This window comes from Rhineura floridana, chromosome 20, assembly GCF_030035675.1.
Source record: "Rhineura floridana isolate rRhiFlo1 chromosome 20, rRhiFlo1.hap2, whole genome shotgun sequence".
NCBI lineage: Eukaryota > Metazoa > Chordata > Lepidosauria > Squamata > Rhineuridae > Rhineura > Rhineura floridana.
In genome coordinates this window covers 14,202,020-14,217,605 of record NC_084499.1, presented here as the reverse complement: position 1 = coordinate 14,217,605, position 15,586 = coordinate 14,202,020, and the positions used below count along the sequence as shown (strand labels likewise).

Genomic DNA, 15,586 nt, shown 5'->3' with positions numbered 1-15,586 from the left:
AGAAGGGCTGCGGTGTTTTCCTTCCTTCGATGGTGGCCTATGGTCTACTAAGAAAAATCAACAGAACCACATACTTGCTGTTTGTTCTCTTTAGAATATGGAAGCATGGTTGAGACGTGGAACATGATCTCATGCCCTTGGTAGACGGTGTAGATGGAAAAGATGCCCGTGGTGTCGTCTGCAAAAGAAGGGAAAGGAACATGGAGGAACATGAAGTTTTCAGTGGCTGCTAGGCACGAGGGCTATGCTCTGCCTCCATGGTCAGAGGCATCTTGCTTCTGAATACCAGTTGCTTGAATCTGCAGGAGGGGAGAGCACTGCTACACTCAGGTCTTGCTTTCAGGCTTCCCGCAGGCATTTGGTTGGCCACAGGATGCTGGTCTAGATACGCCACGGGCTTGTTCCAGCCAGAGTTTTCTTATGTTCTTAATAATGCTTCTACAGTGGGATGATGTGGCTCAGGGACTTCGACAGGAAATCCCGTCTTATGGATCTGCGGCTACGTTCAGGGTGCCTCCTAGAATGTCAGTATTTTGCAGGATGGATTCAAGTGCACACCAGGAAATTTAGGTTTGCACAATTAAAGTGGATTTCAAGGGCGTTGTCGCCCTAGCACAACAAATCCACTCAAAAAAAGAAGTGGACATTTTGTTGCTAGGAAAGCAGCAGGGAAATGCACTGGAAAAATCGAACGATTCACAGGCAGGTGATTCGCCACTACGCAAGCAAATCAGGATCAACGCAGGATAAATGCTCAGTGCTATACAATCTCCCCAGAATACAGACGGGATAGAATCTAACCTCTGCATAAGCTTTGTGGAAGAAAATCAGGATGAATGCTCAGTCATTTGTCTGGAGGAGCCCTTATTTAAACCACTGTCTTCCTGCTGATATTGGGACCCCCGAAAGCCTGTTATGACAACGGCATGGCAACGAAAATAAACAATGGAGCAGAAAAGAGCAGTCAAGAGAAAAGCAAGAGAGCAGGGAAGGGCCGTAGCTCAGTGGGAGAGCATCTTCTTTGCATGCAGAAGGTCCCAGGGTCAATCCCCGGCACCTGCCGGTAAGGCTGGGGAAGACTCCTCGCCTAAAACCCTGGAGAGCTGCTGCCAGCCTGTGTAAACAATACTGAGCTAGATGGGCCAGTGGTCTGACTCAGTATAAGGCAGCTTCCTACGTTCCTAAATAAAAAACATCAGAGATTTGATGCCACCGAAAAATTGAGCAAAGCAAAGGGGTTTTAACTGGGGCTTCAAAAACAGCAACGTAGGTGCCTGACAAAGACGTCAGGCCGAAACAGGGGCACGGCCGAGACACTGAAGTCACACAGGCGAGTTACAGTATGGCAACCAACAAATCCAAATTTACTTGGTATGGTGACACCTCAGTTTTATTGCCGCATGAATTGTGGACCGTAGGTGTTTTGGCAGCTGTTGGCTTCATGCATTTTAATGGCAAGTTTGCCTATTTCATAACCATTATTTGAGGCAAAAAAATACTTAACGCCCCTATTAACATACCCGAGGCAACCTGTAACATACCCGAGGCAACTCAGAGCACGTTGGTGTGAACTGTCATTAGATATGCTGCCAGAGAGCAGATCCCAAGTGCTAAAATGTAAGACGTTGAGCCTTTCTGATGTTCAGTTACAAGTGTCAATGCAGCATTAGAATATGCCAACAAAACAGAAGATGTAAGAAGCATCCATCATACCAGTTTAGGATTAAAAGCATTCATTATTTTGGGTTTACTTATAAAGCCCGTACTACGGCCATACTACCCTGAACATACCTGATCTCGTCTGATCTTGAGCTAAGCAGGGTCAGGCCTGGTTAGCACTTGGATGGGAGACCGCCTGGGAATACCGGGTGCCGTAGGCTTAGAGGAAGGCGATGGCAAACCCAGAGCTTGGAAAAGTTACTTTTTTTGAACTACAACTCCCATCAGCCCCAGCCAGCATAGCCACTGGATTGGGTTGATGGAAGTTGTAGTTCAAAAAAGTAACTTTTCCAAGCTCTGGGCAAACCACCTCTGAATACCTCTTACCATAAAAACCCTATGAATATATATCCAAAAAAGATTCATAGGGTTGCCATAAGTCGTAATCGACTTGAAGGCATATAATGACAACAATAAAGCCTGTGACCCACTTACACAAGCTTTGCGACCCACTTGAGGGTCATGACCCAGAGGTTGGGAAACACCGGCATAAGCAAATAGGAGAGCAAAGAGAAAAAGAGTGCCATGGAAACGACTGCAGAAGAACACAGAGCAGTTTCATGCATTTCAAGATCTCTTTTGGGCTGCCCACTATGGGAAGTCTGGGTGCAGTTCCAACCGCCTCTGATGAAACCTTACTTTTGGTGTCCAGTCCTCCTCGGTAGCCAGTCCAGCTCTTCAGCGTAACGGTGTCCCCCAAGAGGCTCAGTAACCTCTGAAAGTTTTCACTGCCAGTCTCTACAGGTGGAAGGAAAAAAACACCGAGATGGAGGGTGGAGACAGAAAGATCATTAACGGATTGCTGGCGAGTTTCCTTGAAGCAAGGGTTGGGAACCTTTCCCAGCCCGAGGGCCACATTCCAAGCTTGACAACCTTCTGGGGGCCACATGCCAGTGGTGGGCAGGGCCAGGAGCAAACACAGGCAGAGCGACAGGTGTCAATTTTACATTTGTGCAGGAGGCTATACTCAGCCTTATACATCCCTCTTTACCCTCCATCTAGGCAAGCAAGGGTTATTATCAGCGTTCAAGGACACATTCCAGCCAGGCAAAAACACTTCAGGAGGATGCAAAGCAAAGCTGGTGAGCACCTGGGGAGAATCCCAAGGGCCAGACAGTGAGGTTTTGAGGGCCGCTTTTGGCCCTCCGAGCCCTGAGGTTTCCCCACCCTTGCGTTAGATCAGTGTTTCTCAACCGGTGTGCCTCCAGATGTTGTTGGACCACAATTCCCATCTTTCCTGACCATTGGCAATGCTGGCTGAGGCTGATGGGAGTTGTGGTCCAACAACATCTGGAGGCACACCGGTTGAGAAACACTGCATTAGATAGACCTACAAGGCACAGTCTGAGTCATTAAAATGGTAGGGCTCTTTCTGGTCAGGATGATAGGAGTTAGTCCCACCCCAGAGCTCCTCACTGGACTCTACCGCCTCATGTACCTCAATGGTACAGTCCCAAGAGGACTATAACAAGAGCCGTTTTTGAACATCCGAATGGGTCTCTAATTTGCAAGTTCCCCAAGGTTCAACTCAGGGCCAAACTGCATGCTACATTAATTGTGTGATTAATCGTGCATTTTTAACACTGCTGCTTTTATTTTCAAAGGAAAACAGCCATGCAGGGCCCCGACTCCTGATCACCAGATCTGGGTCTCATGCAAGTGCTTTCCTGTCAAAATAAAAATGGCAGCATTCTCGGTGATTCACCGTAACGTGCGGTTTGGCCTTCTGTCTCTGGAAAAGCTGGGGGAGGGGGGGGACCAAGGAATTACTCCCCCTTTCCAACAGTTCAGTGCAGCCTTTACGGCTAGAACGGGGAACATGTGGGAACCTGAGTTCCCATCAGCTCCAGCAAGCATGGCCAATAGTCCAGAAGAAAAAATTCTGGAGGACCACAGTTTCCCTTATCCAGGCTTTCTTTGGAGAGAGTAGATGTGGAAGATTTCCTCCCAATGCACAGAGCATCTTCAGAGAAGGGATTTTTCCTCAGGAACACAGCGGAGGAGGAAGGGATTTAAGTCTCCCCTTTATGCCTGCTCCGGTCCTGACAATTATCATGTCCCCCACCCACAAAGTTGATGTTTTAAAAAAATAAGATCAGGACATTAACTGCGAAGACGCATTTAGCATCGTGCCTGGTTTGGCCCCAAGAGGCACACTGCCTCTCAACCTAAATGGACCAAATAGGCAAAAGGAAAAAAGGAAAAGTCAGACAGATGCGCTAAATATTGTCAAAAACGGGTCCCATTTTTCAGGTCCGGGGCTAAAGCTGCATCTCGAAACAGTGGTGACGGGTGTCTATTTAGGATTGGTGGGGCGGAAGGCAGAGAGCCCAAACAGCAGGTAATTCTACTTCTGCCGCCATCTCTCATCCTCCCCGCAGAGTTCTACAAGGGCAAAACTGAGACTAAAGAGGAGGAGGCTGACAGTCTGGGCCACCCCCGAGACTGGCTGTTGTAAGTAAGAAGGCAAGCAAATGCGGGCTGGCTGAGGGCAGAATGACGCTGGTGAGGCAGTGCCCCACCAGCTCCAACAGACCAGCCTCTGCCGGCTAAAATGATGTCCACTTTGAGAACAAGCCAGCCAGATATGAGAAATGAGACTAACGCCATCAGAGGGGAGACAAGGGCAAGGAAAGAAGCAACATGATTGGCATTTTTCTTCCACTTTGGCTGCTGAGCACACAAATATGTCAAGCTGGCTTTGCAAATATAACCAAGGCATTAAGAGCCTGCCAGAGGTTTTAGTCATACAAACACAAGATGTTCCCAGCCCGACACTGAAATATTTTTGCAGTCATCATTCGGAGACAGGAGGAGAAAACAAACCTCTGGGTCATGTGGATGGAGATGCTTTGGAGGGATGCAAGAACAGACCCCAGCCAAGACTGTGGGGGGTTTTCTTTGGGGGGGGGAATCTGTAGGGATAGCAGAGTTCTCAAGAAACCGGCCAGCCATCATCATCATCATCATTTGCGTGGGAGAGCATGCTAATATTAAGAAGAAGCTGACGTGCAAGGAGCATGTTTACACTGGAACCACGGCCTGTTGTTTTGTGGAAAATCCAGCCAGCAAGGCAGATTTACGACTGTTATGAATGTAGTGCCATCAGTGTGTATGTGGTATTTTACACAGTAACATAAGCAAGAGAGAGAGAGAGAGAGAGAGAGAGACAGGCCTCATCTGCACTACACATTTAAAGCAGTGTTATACCACTTAAAACAGTCCCCCAAGGCACCCTGGGAAATAAGTTTGTTAGAAGAACTCTATTCCCCTCACAGAGCAACAGTTCCCCAAGTTCCCTGGGAAGAGGGACTGATTGTTAAACCGCTCTGGGAATTGTACCTCTGTGAATACAGGAATAGGGGGGTCTCCTAACAACTGTCAGTACCCTTCACAAACTACAGTTCCTGGGATTCTTTGGGGGAAACCATGACTCTTAAAGTGGTGTAACAGTGTTTTAAATGTATGGTACAGATGTGGGGAAGAGAGGGAGACGGATCTTTCCCAAAGATATTACAGGAATACCCCGCATTAACGTACGCAATGGGTCCAGAGCGTGTGTGTAAACTGAAAATGTACTTAAAGTGAAGCACTACCATTTTTCACTTGCGCCGCCACTGTGCCACCTCTCCTTCATGCAGAGCCTCAAAGCCCTGCACTAAAGCCTCTGCTGCTGCGCTGCCGCGCCTCTCAGCTGATTCGCGGTCGCGCCTCCCAGCTGATTCGGGGTTGCGCGATCGCGTCTCTTTCCACCACCCCCCCACGCACCGAAAGAACAGGCCACAACCAAAGGTTAAGTGTCCGTTCTTGCGAAGCGAGCGTACGTAAACAGGGGAATGGTGCTACTGTATGTCCGTACTCGCGAGTGTCCTTAAAGTGAAGGTCCGTATAGTGGGGTATTCCTGTACAGTCCAATTTTTTGGACAAAGAGGGAGACAGCAATGGATATAACTCTTAGTATGGTGCTCTTGAGTTCCTTGGAAAAAAGAGGGAAACAAATAGGATCTATAAATGAGAACAAGTAATGGCATTATGATTAACTATTGAGGTTGGGGTTGAGGACTGTTAATAAGGAATAACTGTGGGGAGGGAAATGTAAACCACAGGCAGTCAACACGGTGCCTTCCAGATGTTCATGGACAGCAACTCCCATCTCCCTTGACCTTTGGCTGTGCTGGCTGGGCCTGAAGGAATCTAGCACTATCTGGAGGGTGCCACGTTGGCTACCTCCAATGTGCAACGATGGCGCAAATACCGGGAGAGGATTCTTCAGATGGTGCCTGGGGCATCATCTCCTTTTGTCTCAGGAGCGGCGTCTGCCAACTTTTTATTAGGGAATCAGATCTTCCCCTCCTGTCTGGAGAGAGATGGCCCCCAGCGCAGGAAGTGGCTCTAAACAGCATGGCCAGGCTGAATCCAGCTCTCCAGGCCAACAAAGCTGGCCATCGCCAAGGTCGGCACATCGCCATGAACCCAGGTGTTCTCCATTCACCTCAGCTCAGACATGCCTGCAACATCCCATTACCCAATGACGACACAAGAGACAGAAATCGATCCGCAGACTCACCGTTGCTGAACATCTCGTCGTCTGTTAGCTGTCCATCTTTGGCATAAAGTACTCCAAACTTAAAATTGACAGAACCCTGTGAAACGGGAACAGTATATTAATAAGACGGAACCAGACTGGTCCTCCTCAGTGACGGAAACAGCTATATGCCCTCTTTATACGTATCTAAAACCAGCAATGAACATCTTTAAAAATAAGTAGGCAAAATCCTTATCCCCTGCACCCAGTCATTGAGTCCTGTTCTCCCATTGCTACTGTCTTAAAATTCTCATATATGCTCTCTTTCAGTCTCCTCCTCCATCCGCCCCCAAAAGATCCCTAACAAAAATCAGGTGATGGCTGGAGAGCCAATCCAGTGCCTTGTCCTGCTTAAAAGCTCCCGATTCTGCTGTACTCACTCAGGAGCTTATCTACTCTATACATTTAAAGCAGTATTATACCACTTTAAACAGTTATGGCTTCCCCCCAAAGAGTCCTGGGAAGTGCAGTTTATTAAGGGCAGGAGACCCTTATTCCCCTCGCAGAGCCACAATTCCCAGAGTACTCTGGGAATAGTACCCAAGGAACTCTGGGAATAGTAGCTCTGTGAGGGGAATAGGGGGATCTCTTAACAGCACTCAGCACCTGTCACAAACTACAGTTCCCAGGATCCTTTGGAGGAAGCCCTGACTATTGAAGTGGTATCATAGTGCTTTAAATGTATAGTGCAGATGGGCCATCACAGTCTATGACCACATTCATTTATTCCTCTATTATTCCACTTTATAAACAGTCATGGCTTCCCCCAAAGTATCCTGGGAAGTGTAGTTTGTGAAGAATGATGAGAGTTGTTAGGAGAGATTCCTATTCCCCTCATGGAGCTACAATCGCCAGTGCTCCCTGTGAAGAGGGGCTGACTGTTGACCCACTTTGGGAATTGTAGCTCTTGGAGGGGGACTAGGGAGTCTCCTCTCAGCACCCTTCACAAACTACATTTCCCAGGATTCTCTGGGTCAAGCCATGACTGTTTAAAGAGGAATAAATGTGTGGTGTGAATGTGGCCTGAGTAACTCATTGTTAATGGAGGACACCAGGCTATCACTCTGTGCTGGCTTCCCTCCTTCCCCACCTCTTCTGAAGATGAGGTTTCCGGACAATTCAATCCAAACATGCACAATTTGGGATGCGGCAGCCATTTCGGATATGTAAAATGTGTTAGTTCACCACTAATGGGAAGATCTTCAGCTTTAGATATCTCTTTGCACGTGGAAAGTCCAATCACTGTTCTTGTCAGAGAAGGCTGTGGGTGCTCAGTTATGGCATTCAGCACTCAGACTTCCCATTCTGTTTCGGAGATGTGGACAGCTCCCATGTCATGCCAAGACGAGATAAGCGTGGCGGAACAGAAGGGTCCCAAATATTTTAGGAGGAAAGGTATTGCTTCTCAAGGGCTTTTCAGGCCAAAATTACACATCATGCACGCCCTAAGGAGGCCACTGGAAATGGCATCCCAGGTCGATTCCTCCCCTTGCTTCCAGAACCTGAAGAAACATTTATCTCAAGATGCCACGCCGCCCACCCAGCAGGGGCATGGCGGGGGAGGTAATGTTGTGCCTTCACATCACAGGTTAACCATTTCTACACACTGTGGGTGAGAGGGGAGCGTCCTTGAAATGGGGGTGCTGGTTGCAGTAGCGCATTCTGTGAGGCACATGCAACAGCATCCCAGAGAGGGCTCACAAGGGGAGCTGCACAGATACGTTTTTCTGAACGTGTGCGACCAGGTTCCCAACAGATCTGTAGAATGGCATCGTCTGGAACAGCTCAATAGCTCCCAGTTCTGGCATTCTGATTCAGACAATATGATGACTGCACAGTTATGTTGGCCTCAGGAGGGACCCACAGGAGTGCTTGTGGGTGTAACATACACACACACCCCGCAAACACACACAAATCACACTTAAACAACATTTCCTAATGGAAACCACTATCTGTTAGGCTTCAGGGAACTTAAAAAGATTGGTCGCTTCATTACCTCTTGCTCTTCGAGAACCAATAAATCCTGGGAGGGGGGAAAAGACAAATATGTTTAGCTTTTATGTTCGCTTTTGTTTACAATCCTAATTGTTGTTTGTGCTTTTGAGTCAGAGCGTCGGTAGGCACACAGTATTGCAAAACACTTTCCCAGCCTTTTTTTTTCAGCATATCCACAGCTCATTTGATGAGTTGTATCTAATTCAGTTCTACTCAGAGTAAACCCATTGAAATGAGCGGACCTAAATTAGTCATGTACATCAATCTCAACGGGTCTACTCAGAGTAAAACACTGAACACAACTCCGTATCTGTAAACAAGCAGTGAACATTCACCCCAGAATTATGCCCATTGCATGCTTGCACATCATGCACATGGCTGCAGGTTTGCTGCCATTCCGCTGCAGCCCAAAAAAGCCCCAAGGTATATCACCTGCATTTTTAAGAATCCCATGCTGCCCTGTTTTAATCTTACAACAGAAGCAAAGTTGCTAGACCTTATTGCTACAGAGATATGCTCAAAAGCGTCAGGGAACTGATGATGAAATCTCAGAAGCCAACAATTCCCTGGAGAAGATTTCTAGGAAGCGTTGTAGCCAACTAGGTTTTAGAGTAGACCCACTGAAATGACTGAACCTAAGTTAGTCATGTTCATAATTTCAGTGGATCTACTCTGAGTAGGGCTAGTACTGGATACATCTCTATCAAACTCCTACTCAGAGTAGCCATGTTCATTAATTTCAATGCCCATTCCTCCCTCTTCCAAGCTTCCAATCAGCAGACTTTGTGTCACAAAGGACACTGTTCCATGCTCTGCCCCAATCTGTTCTGGAATAGAACCCTCTCAGTGCATGATGGTTGCGCTGTGCTGAATGGGTCTATGCTGAGTAAAACTTAATTGAATACAAACCTGAGGCTTGAGCTGCCTGCAGAACCGCTCATTTCTTAATTAGTTATATTACCACATTTATATCCAAACTTTCCGCCAAGAAGGTCAAGGCAATCTATATTGGCTTCCACCTCCATTTTATCCTCACAACAACCCTGTGAGGCAAGCCAGGCTGAGAGAAAGTGCGAATGAAGGGCTATATTTGCCCCGTGTGGTCCATCAGCATTCGAACGCCTTCTTTTCAAACATTCAACACACACACCCTGTGAACAGCTACCACAGGATCATCGAAAGCTGCTTGGTGATGAGAATTCCGGATCGCCGCAATGATCCGCAGCTCATTGATGTGGAGGGTGCTGATTGCCTACGGGTGGCAGCCTGGGCAGCAGAGGTTATGAGGCATCAAGCATGCCTCTCCGAGAAATTCCCCGAAGAAAACCCCGGCTCAGAGGGATGGGAGAGGAGAGATGCAAACGGAGCGTAGACCCACACAGACCCATTTCTGGATCACAGGACAAATGCTCCGGCGCTACATTGAAAGGAAGAAAGGCAGCCTGCAGCTGCATTGACATTGCTGTAAACTGCCCAGAGAGCTTCAGCTATGGGGCGGTATATAAAGGTAATAAATAAATAAATAAATATTGACATAGCTTTACACTGAGTCAGACCATTGGCCCATTTAGCTCAGTACCATCCACACTGGCTGGAAATTGGTCTCTGGGTTTCAGAGAGGCACCTCTCCTAGTCCTAGGCTGGCCCGGAGATGCCACGGATTGGAGCTGGGACTTTCTGCCACTGAGCTACGGACCCTCCTTTGGCTTCCCAGGCTCTGCCTGTTAGCCTTCAGGCAAGCTTCGTTGCCGCCCTGTCACCTGTCCCCGTGAGGTTCCCTTCGTATATGTCACAGCACACATCCTGATAGATCACCTATCCTCCCTAAAAGGATGAGGCCATCAGCCAGATGGTGGATTCCAACGTCCTCTGAACACTCTAAAGACTGCAAACAAAACTGCCAATATCATAATGCCCTTATACAAATCAATGGCGCGATGGCACTTGGAACACTGTGTCCGGTTCTGATCGCTTCACCTCAAAAAGGATATTGTAGGGTTAGAAAAGGTCCAGAACAGGGCAGGCAAAATGATCAAGGGATTGGAGCAGCTTCCCAATGGGGGGAAATAGTTACAACTTTCGGGGCTTTTTAGCTTGGTTTGGTTTTTCCCTGTCTTTCATAATACTAGAAATTGGGGTCACCCAATGAAGCCAAATGCTGTATGATTGGGAACAGACAAAAGAAAGCACTTCTGCACACAATGGAAACTATGGAATTTGCCCCCACAGGAGGCAGTGGTGGCCACCAACTTGGATGGCTTTAAAAGCGGATTAGACAAATTCATGGAGGATAAGGCTATCAATGGCTATGTTTTGCCTCCACTGTCAGAGACAGTATTCTTTAAATACCAGTTGCTGGAAACTGCAGGAGGGGAGACTGTTTTCGTGCTCAGGTCCCACCTGTGGGCTTCCCATTGGGACATCTGGTTGGCCACTGTGAGATCCGAACGCTAGACTAGATGAGCCTTTGGCCTGATCCAGCAAGGCTCTTCCGTTCTTCTGCTCCATGAGTATCAAACTCCACATGAAACATTTAATTTCATTTATTAGATCTATATTTGGCTTTTCGACTGGAGCCCTCAAAGCAGCTCCCGCATTCATAAGACAATTTCCTGATATCTGTATCTGCAATTGCTCCCAAAAGATATCCCCTGAAGGCAGCATCAGAGCAGGCTCTAAAAAAAACAAATGCTCTGAAAATATGACGGAGAAAAGAATTCTAAAAAGAAAAAGCTTTGGGTAGCTTACCTTTTGAATTTCAGGGTGAAGAATTTCTCTAGGGCCTTTCTCAAATTTGTCAAGATTCATGGCACTGAAATGAAGGTGAAATGGGGGATTTCAGTGTTGAGTGTTTGTATGGAGTCCGAATCAACTGTGAATAATATCTACTACAATTTGAAAATTGTGTGGAATTGGTTTTGAGCTCCCACTTTTATTCCGTGCCTTTTTCAGTCAGGGCACCTGCCGTCTTATACACCAAGAGTACTAATCAGGGTTCTTTCTTAACCAAAATGCAAAGCTGGCTAATAAACCCTGCGTAGCATCCCCAGGAAGGAGGACGCACCTCGAAGCTTCCAGTTACACGCTAATTTCAAACGACACAGGCAGGGATCACACCAGAACATAGGAAACTGCCTTCTACTAAAATCAGATCACTGGTCTGACTGAGATAGCTTAGAGGATGGGATCAGCCCTGGTGACCCCTCGAAGCGCCTTGCGTCCTGCTGAAGAGGGAATTTGGCTAGCATCAACCGATGGGTTAACTTTTGCCTTAGCCAAGGAATACTTAATGATGGTTAAAGCACACGAGGAAGCACACACTGAGAGACTAGGGGCGCGCACAGTTCTGTGCTCCGCCCCCAGTCTCTCGGCCATTTTTAAAAAGATTGCCAATGGCATGGAGTGCTTGTCCGTCTACGCTTCGTTCCTCGGACCAGAAGGAGAGAACATCACAGTTGAAAATAAGATTATCCTTACCTTAAAATAGATTTCACAGACAACGTTTTGGTGGGACTGTAAGGGAGGCATATTTTCAGAGTACCCTATAAGAGAATTGCATTAAGAGAGATGCTGTAATGCATCAGATGACTTTGATTTTTTTTTTTTAAGGTCACAAAAAGAACCCCCTCCAAAGAAAACCACAAGTATATACAGGACATTAATGAATGAGGGTTGGGACAGATGTAACCTCAAACTCTGGGTTGTGCTAACTGTACCTTGAGCTCCGAAGCATGATTTGTTCTTTAGACAAAGGCAAACCGTGGTTTGTGAGGTTTCCCTCTGCCTTCCCTGAGAATCTCTGGGTGCTGTCCCAAACAATATCCCAAACCATGGTTTGTCAGTTCAGAGGCATTGTTAAACTGCACTTTGCCTAAAATGTGATTTGCAAACCAACGTCAAACCACAGCTTCAGGTCTTGGCCATTCGCAAACCGCGGTTTGTCAGATGAGGTTGGTTCAGCCGTCACAACATTCCATGGTTTAGCATTGCAATCCATGGTTCAGATTTGCATCTGAACCATCTCTGAGAAAGATTCAGGGGGCCTCCATGGCATGTAGTCAATAAGTAAACTATAGCTTAGGGGTGAAAAACCCTTATATTTACAGTGGAAAGAGTGCCTGGTTGTTGTTTTTTATCTTTCTACATCCCATTGATTACCATAGAATATCAGAAATTGAACCAAGCGATTAGAACAAATATTAGGAGATCAGGTAGACAATTTGTCCCTTACTGTTTTTCTCCAGAGGATCGCACGGTATTGAGGAACACGCTGATTGTTTTGGTCGGAGAGCACAACAGACAGAAAAAAGGGGTTCTTCTCTACGTCTGTTCCCACATAGTTCTGATGAACTGGGAAGCAGAAACAATGCTTGTTACAAAAGGCAAAACCATCCTGCAAAAGAACTCAAACTGTACACAGAGGAGCCATGTCACTAGGAGGTGCCTTGTAGTGTAAGCCCCTGAACGCTGCATGCAAATCTGTTGTGTAATGACTGGTAATGAATCTAATGCCACCACTTCTGAACACAGAGGGCCCATTTTGCTATCGCAGAAGCGAGATTTGAACAGGGGACATTCCTAGCTCAGTCTCTTTTAGCCATGCGAGACAATATGATAAAGATCTGCAATCGGATGCGCGGCCTCATGTCCTTCATTACCACATCAAAGCAGCCTTGAGTGCATGATTCGGAATGATGAGAACTTAGCGGCTTCCCACAACATGTACTCCAAAGGCTGAGCGCTTGGACCATGAGTCTCTTTTCTCCGGAGGGCGCTACTCGCCTGACTGGGGTGAGCCGACTCCAAAGTCAGGATATGGCCACATGCCTAAAGGCAGCATGTTCTCATCTGAAAAGGGAACTCTCACCCCATTCTGATCAGACAAGACGCTGTTAATGACAGCCGTGGCACAGTTTAATTATTTGGGCACGTTTTAAAGTCACCGATACACATGCACACACAAATCCAAAGGCGTAACTACCTTTTCCTAGAAAATACTTAAAGTACCATCTGGTGTGGTACTCTGGGTTCTCCAGATGAACATCTGTTCTGCGCCATGTGCCAGGGGCATAATCTGTATTCTGGAACAGAAAGAGAAACCAGGAAGTCATTCAGTTCAGGGCTCCACACACAGAAATAGCAAGGAGGATTGGGGTAGGGCAGAGAGAGAGATAATGAGAAAAGGCAGCATTGGAAACAGTTGTGAGAGGTGCCCCTTATCAGACACATATTATGCCACAGCTGAAAGATCTGCAGTCACTACCTATCAACTAATGAACCAGTTTTAAGGTCCTACTACTTACATATAAAGCCCTAAGCAACTCTGGACAAAGTTACCTGAAAGACCCTCTTTCCTTCCATTGCCCAGTAAGGGCATTAAGATCAACAACAGTTAATTTCACCATGGCCTGACGATTATCGGCCTGTGGTAACACAGAGGGGGGCTTTTTCACTGGTGGCCACCAGTTTTGTCCCCGAGGGCAGGGACTATCTTCTCACTGGTATTTGTAAGCTGCTCCAGAGGCCGTTCTCAGCAGAAGAGCAAGATAAAAATGTGAGTATTAATAACAGTAATTATTATTATTTTCACTCTCATAAATGATTACGCCTGAACAACGTGAGGAAAAGAAGCCATAACGCAAAGACCTACTCTTACCTCATCAACAGAGCCATTTTCCACCCGGAATCGGCCAGCTCTTTGGATAGCTCCATCGGCGTCGCTGGAAATGAGCTGTGCAACGGGGAGAAGCATTAAACATTAGAATGGCAGGTCTTGATTCCCCATCTCCTAAATATTCTTTCCAATGCAACTCATTGCTAGCAGGTCTTTTAAATATCCGTATCGTTGATATATCCCAAAAGCACAATTAAAGGGATATAGTGTATCAAATATTAAAGGATGATAGAGAGATGGTTAAAAAAAGGTAAAGGTGTCCCCGCACTTGAAGTGCGAGTCGTTTCCGACTCTTAGGGTGACGTCTTGCAATGTTTACTAGGCAGACCGTATATATGGGGTGGGATTGCCAGTTCCTTCCCCGGCCTTTCTTTACCCCCCAGCCTATGCCAGGTACTCATTTTACCGACCACGGATGGATGGAAGGCTGAGTGGACCTCGACCCCTTTTACCGGAGATTCGACTTCCTCCTTCCGTTGGAATCGAACTCTGGCTGTGAGCAGAGCTTCAGCTGCGTTACCGCTGCTTACCACTCTGCGCCACGGAGGATCTTAGAGAGATGGTTACCTATCTATTAACAATTGCTAGACGCACAATCACCTTACATTGCGAGAAGGTGAACCCTCTCACACCAGATAACTGGACTGCCAAATTATGGGCGCAGGTTTCTGTTCTGTGCATGGAGCATCCTACCCCAAAGACAAGCCCTTTCTAACGGCAAAAGAAACTCAGCACAGGGGTGGTTAGGCTTCTTAGGAGAGACCACAGAGGGTTTGTCTACACACACAGCTACAGCAGAATGAAGCGCTATAAAGGACTGTATCACTTCATATGACAGGTGGGACAGTCACTGCTGAATGCTCCTCCACAGACAAAACTGCCTGCAAATAAACAACCAGCACATTGGGGAATAGCACTCTGTCTGCAGTAAAAAAAAGCATTCCAAAATGTTACACAAGCGCACGAACTACAGGGCAAGGCAGTTCAGTCTATTCTGCCACCTCATTCTGAGGAGATACATTTCCAAGGCTGTCACCAAAAAGTACGTTATTTATCTCACTGTCTGATGTGGCAAAATTACATAAGTTATATAATTTATATAATCAATTAAATAAATTACATAATTATATTGCCATCACATTCTTTCACCCCATTCATGCCAATGCGAAGGAAATGCAATGTAAATCAGGGAAAAAATATAATCAATCGCTTGTTGTTTGTGGACTGAAAGCAACAACAGTGAACATTGATTGTATTCGCTGAATTGATATCCGTTCCTAAAAAGGACACAGGACGCTGCCTTATACGGAGTCAAATCAGTGGTCCATCTAGCTCAGGACTGTCATTGGCATCCTCTGACAAGCCGAGCAAGCAGCCGAACACCACGCCAGCCACCCCGTGATACTCAGAACATGGACGAATCTTGGCCTGGAAGTTCTGGTAAGGGCCAGGCCTTCTCACATGACCTGCCCCAGCCAATCGCTGAAGACCAGGCATGCGCCAAGTAGAGCCCGTTGAGAGCTCAAACACCTGTAATGTTTCCCGGTCTCTAGGAGTGTGCTCTAATTATAGGGCTGAAAGACGAGAAGCAGCATTAATAGGCATCTCATACG

The 15,586-nt window shown here is 46.8% G+C and overlaps 1 protein-coding gene and 1 pseudogene across 15 annotated transcripts in view; one reads left to right on the top strand and one right to left on the bottom strand.

The window, feature by feature from the left end:
- GARNL3 (GTPase activating Rap/RanGAP domain like 3) overlaps positions 1-15,586 on the bottom strand; it is a 120,486-nt gene that overhangs the window by 39,829 nt on the left and 65,071 nt on the right. For all 15 annotated transcript variants that reach the window (XM_061603788.1, XM_061603793.1, XM_061603782.1 and 12 more), the window contains 9 exons: positions 13,956-14,030; positions 13,281-13,380; positions 12,531-12,649; positions 11,777-11,841; positions 11,048-11,111; positions 8,301-8,327; positions 6,287-6,362; positions 2,359-2,457; positions 75-178 (listed from right to left, as the gene is read on the bottom strand). In XM_061603788.1, coding sequence (XP_061459772.1) covers positions 75-178; positions 2,359-2,457; positions 6,287-6,362; positions 8,301-8,327; positions 11,048-11,111; positions 11,777-11,841; positions 12,531-12,649; positions 13,281-13,380; positions 13,956-14,030 — 729 coding nt within the window. The remainder of the gene's footprint in view (positions 1-74; positions 179-2,358; positions 2,458-6,286; positions 6,363-8,300; positions 8,328-11,047; positions 11,112-11,776; positions 11,842-12,530; positions 12,650-13,280; positions 13,381-13,955; positions 14,031-15,586) is intronic.
- Positions 1,764-1,880, top strand: LOC133374096 (5S ribosomal RNA; annotated as a pseudogene).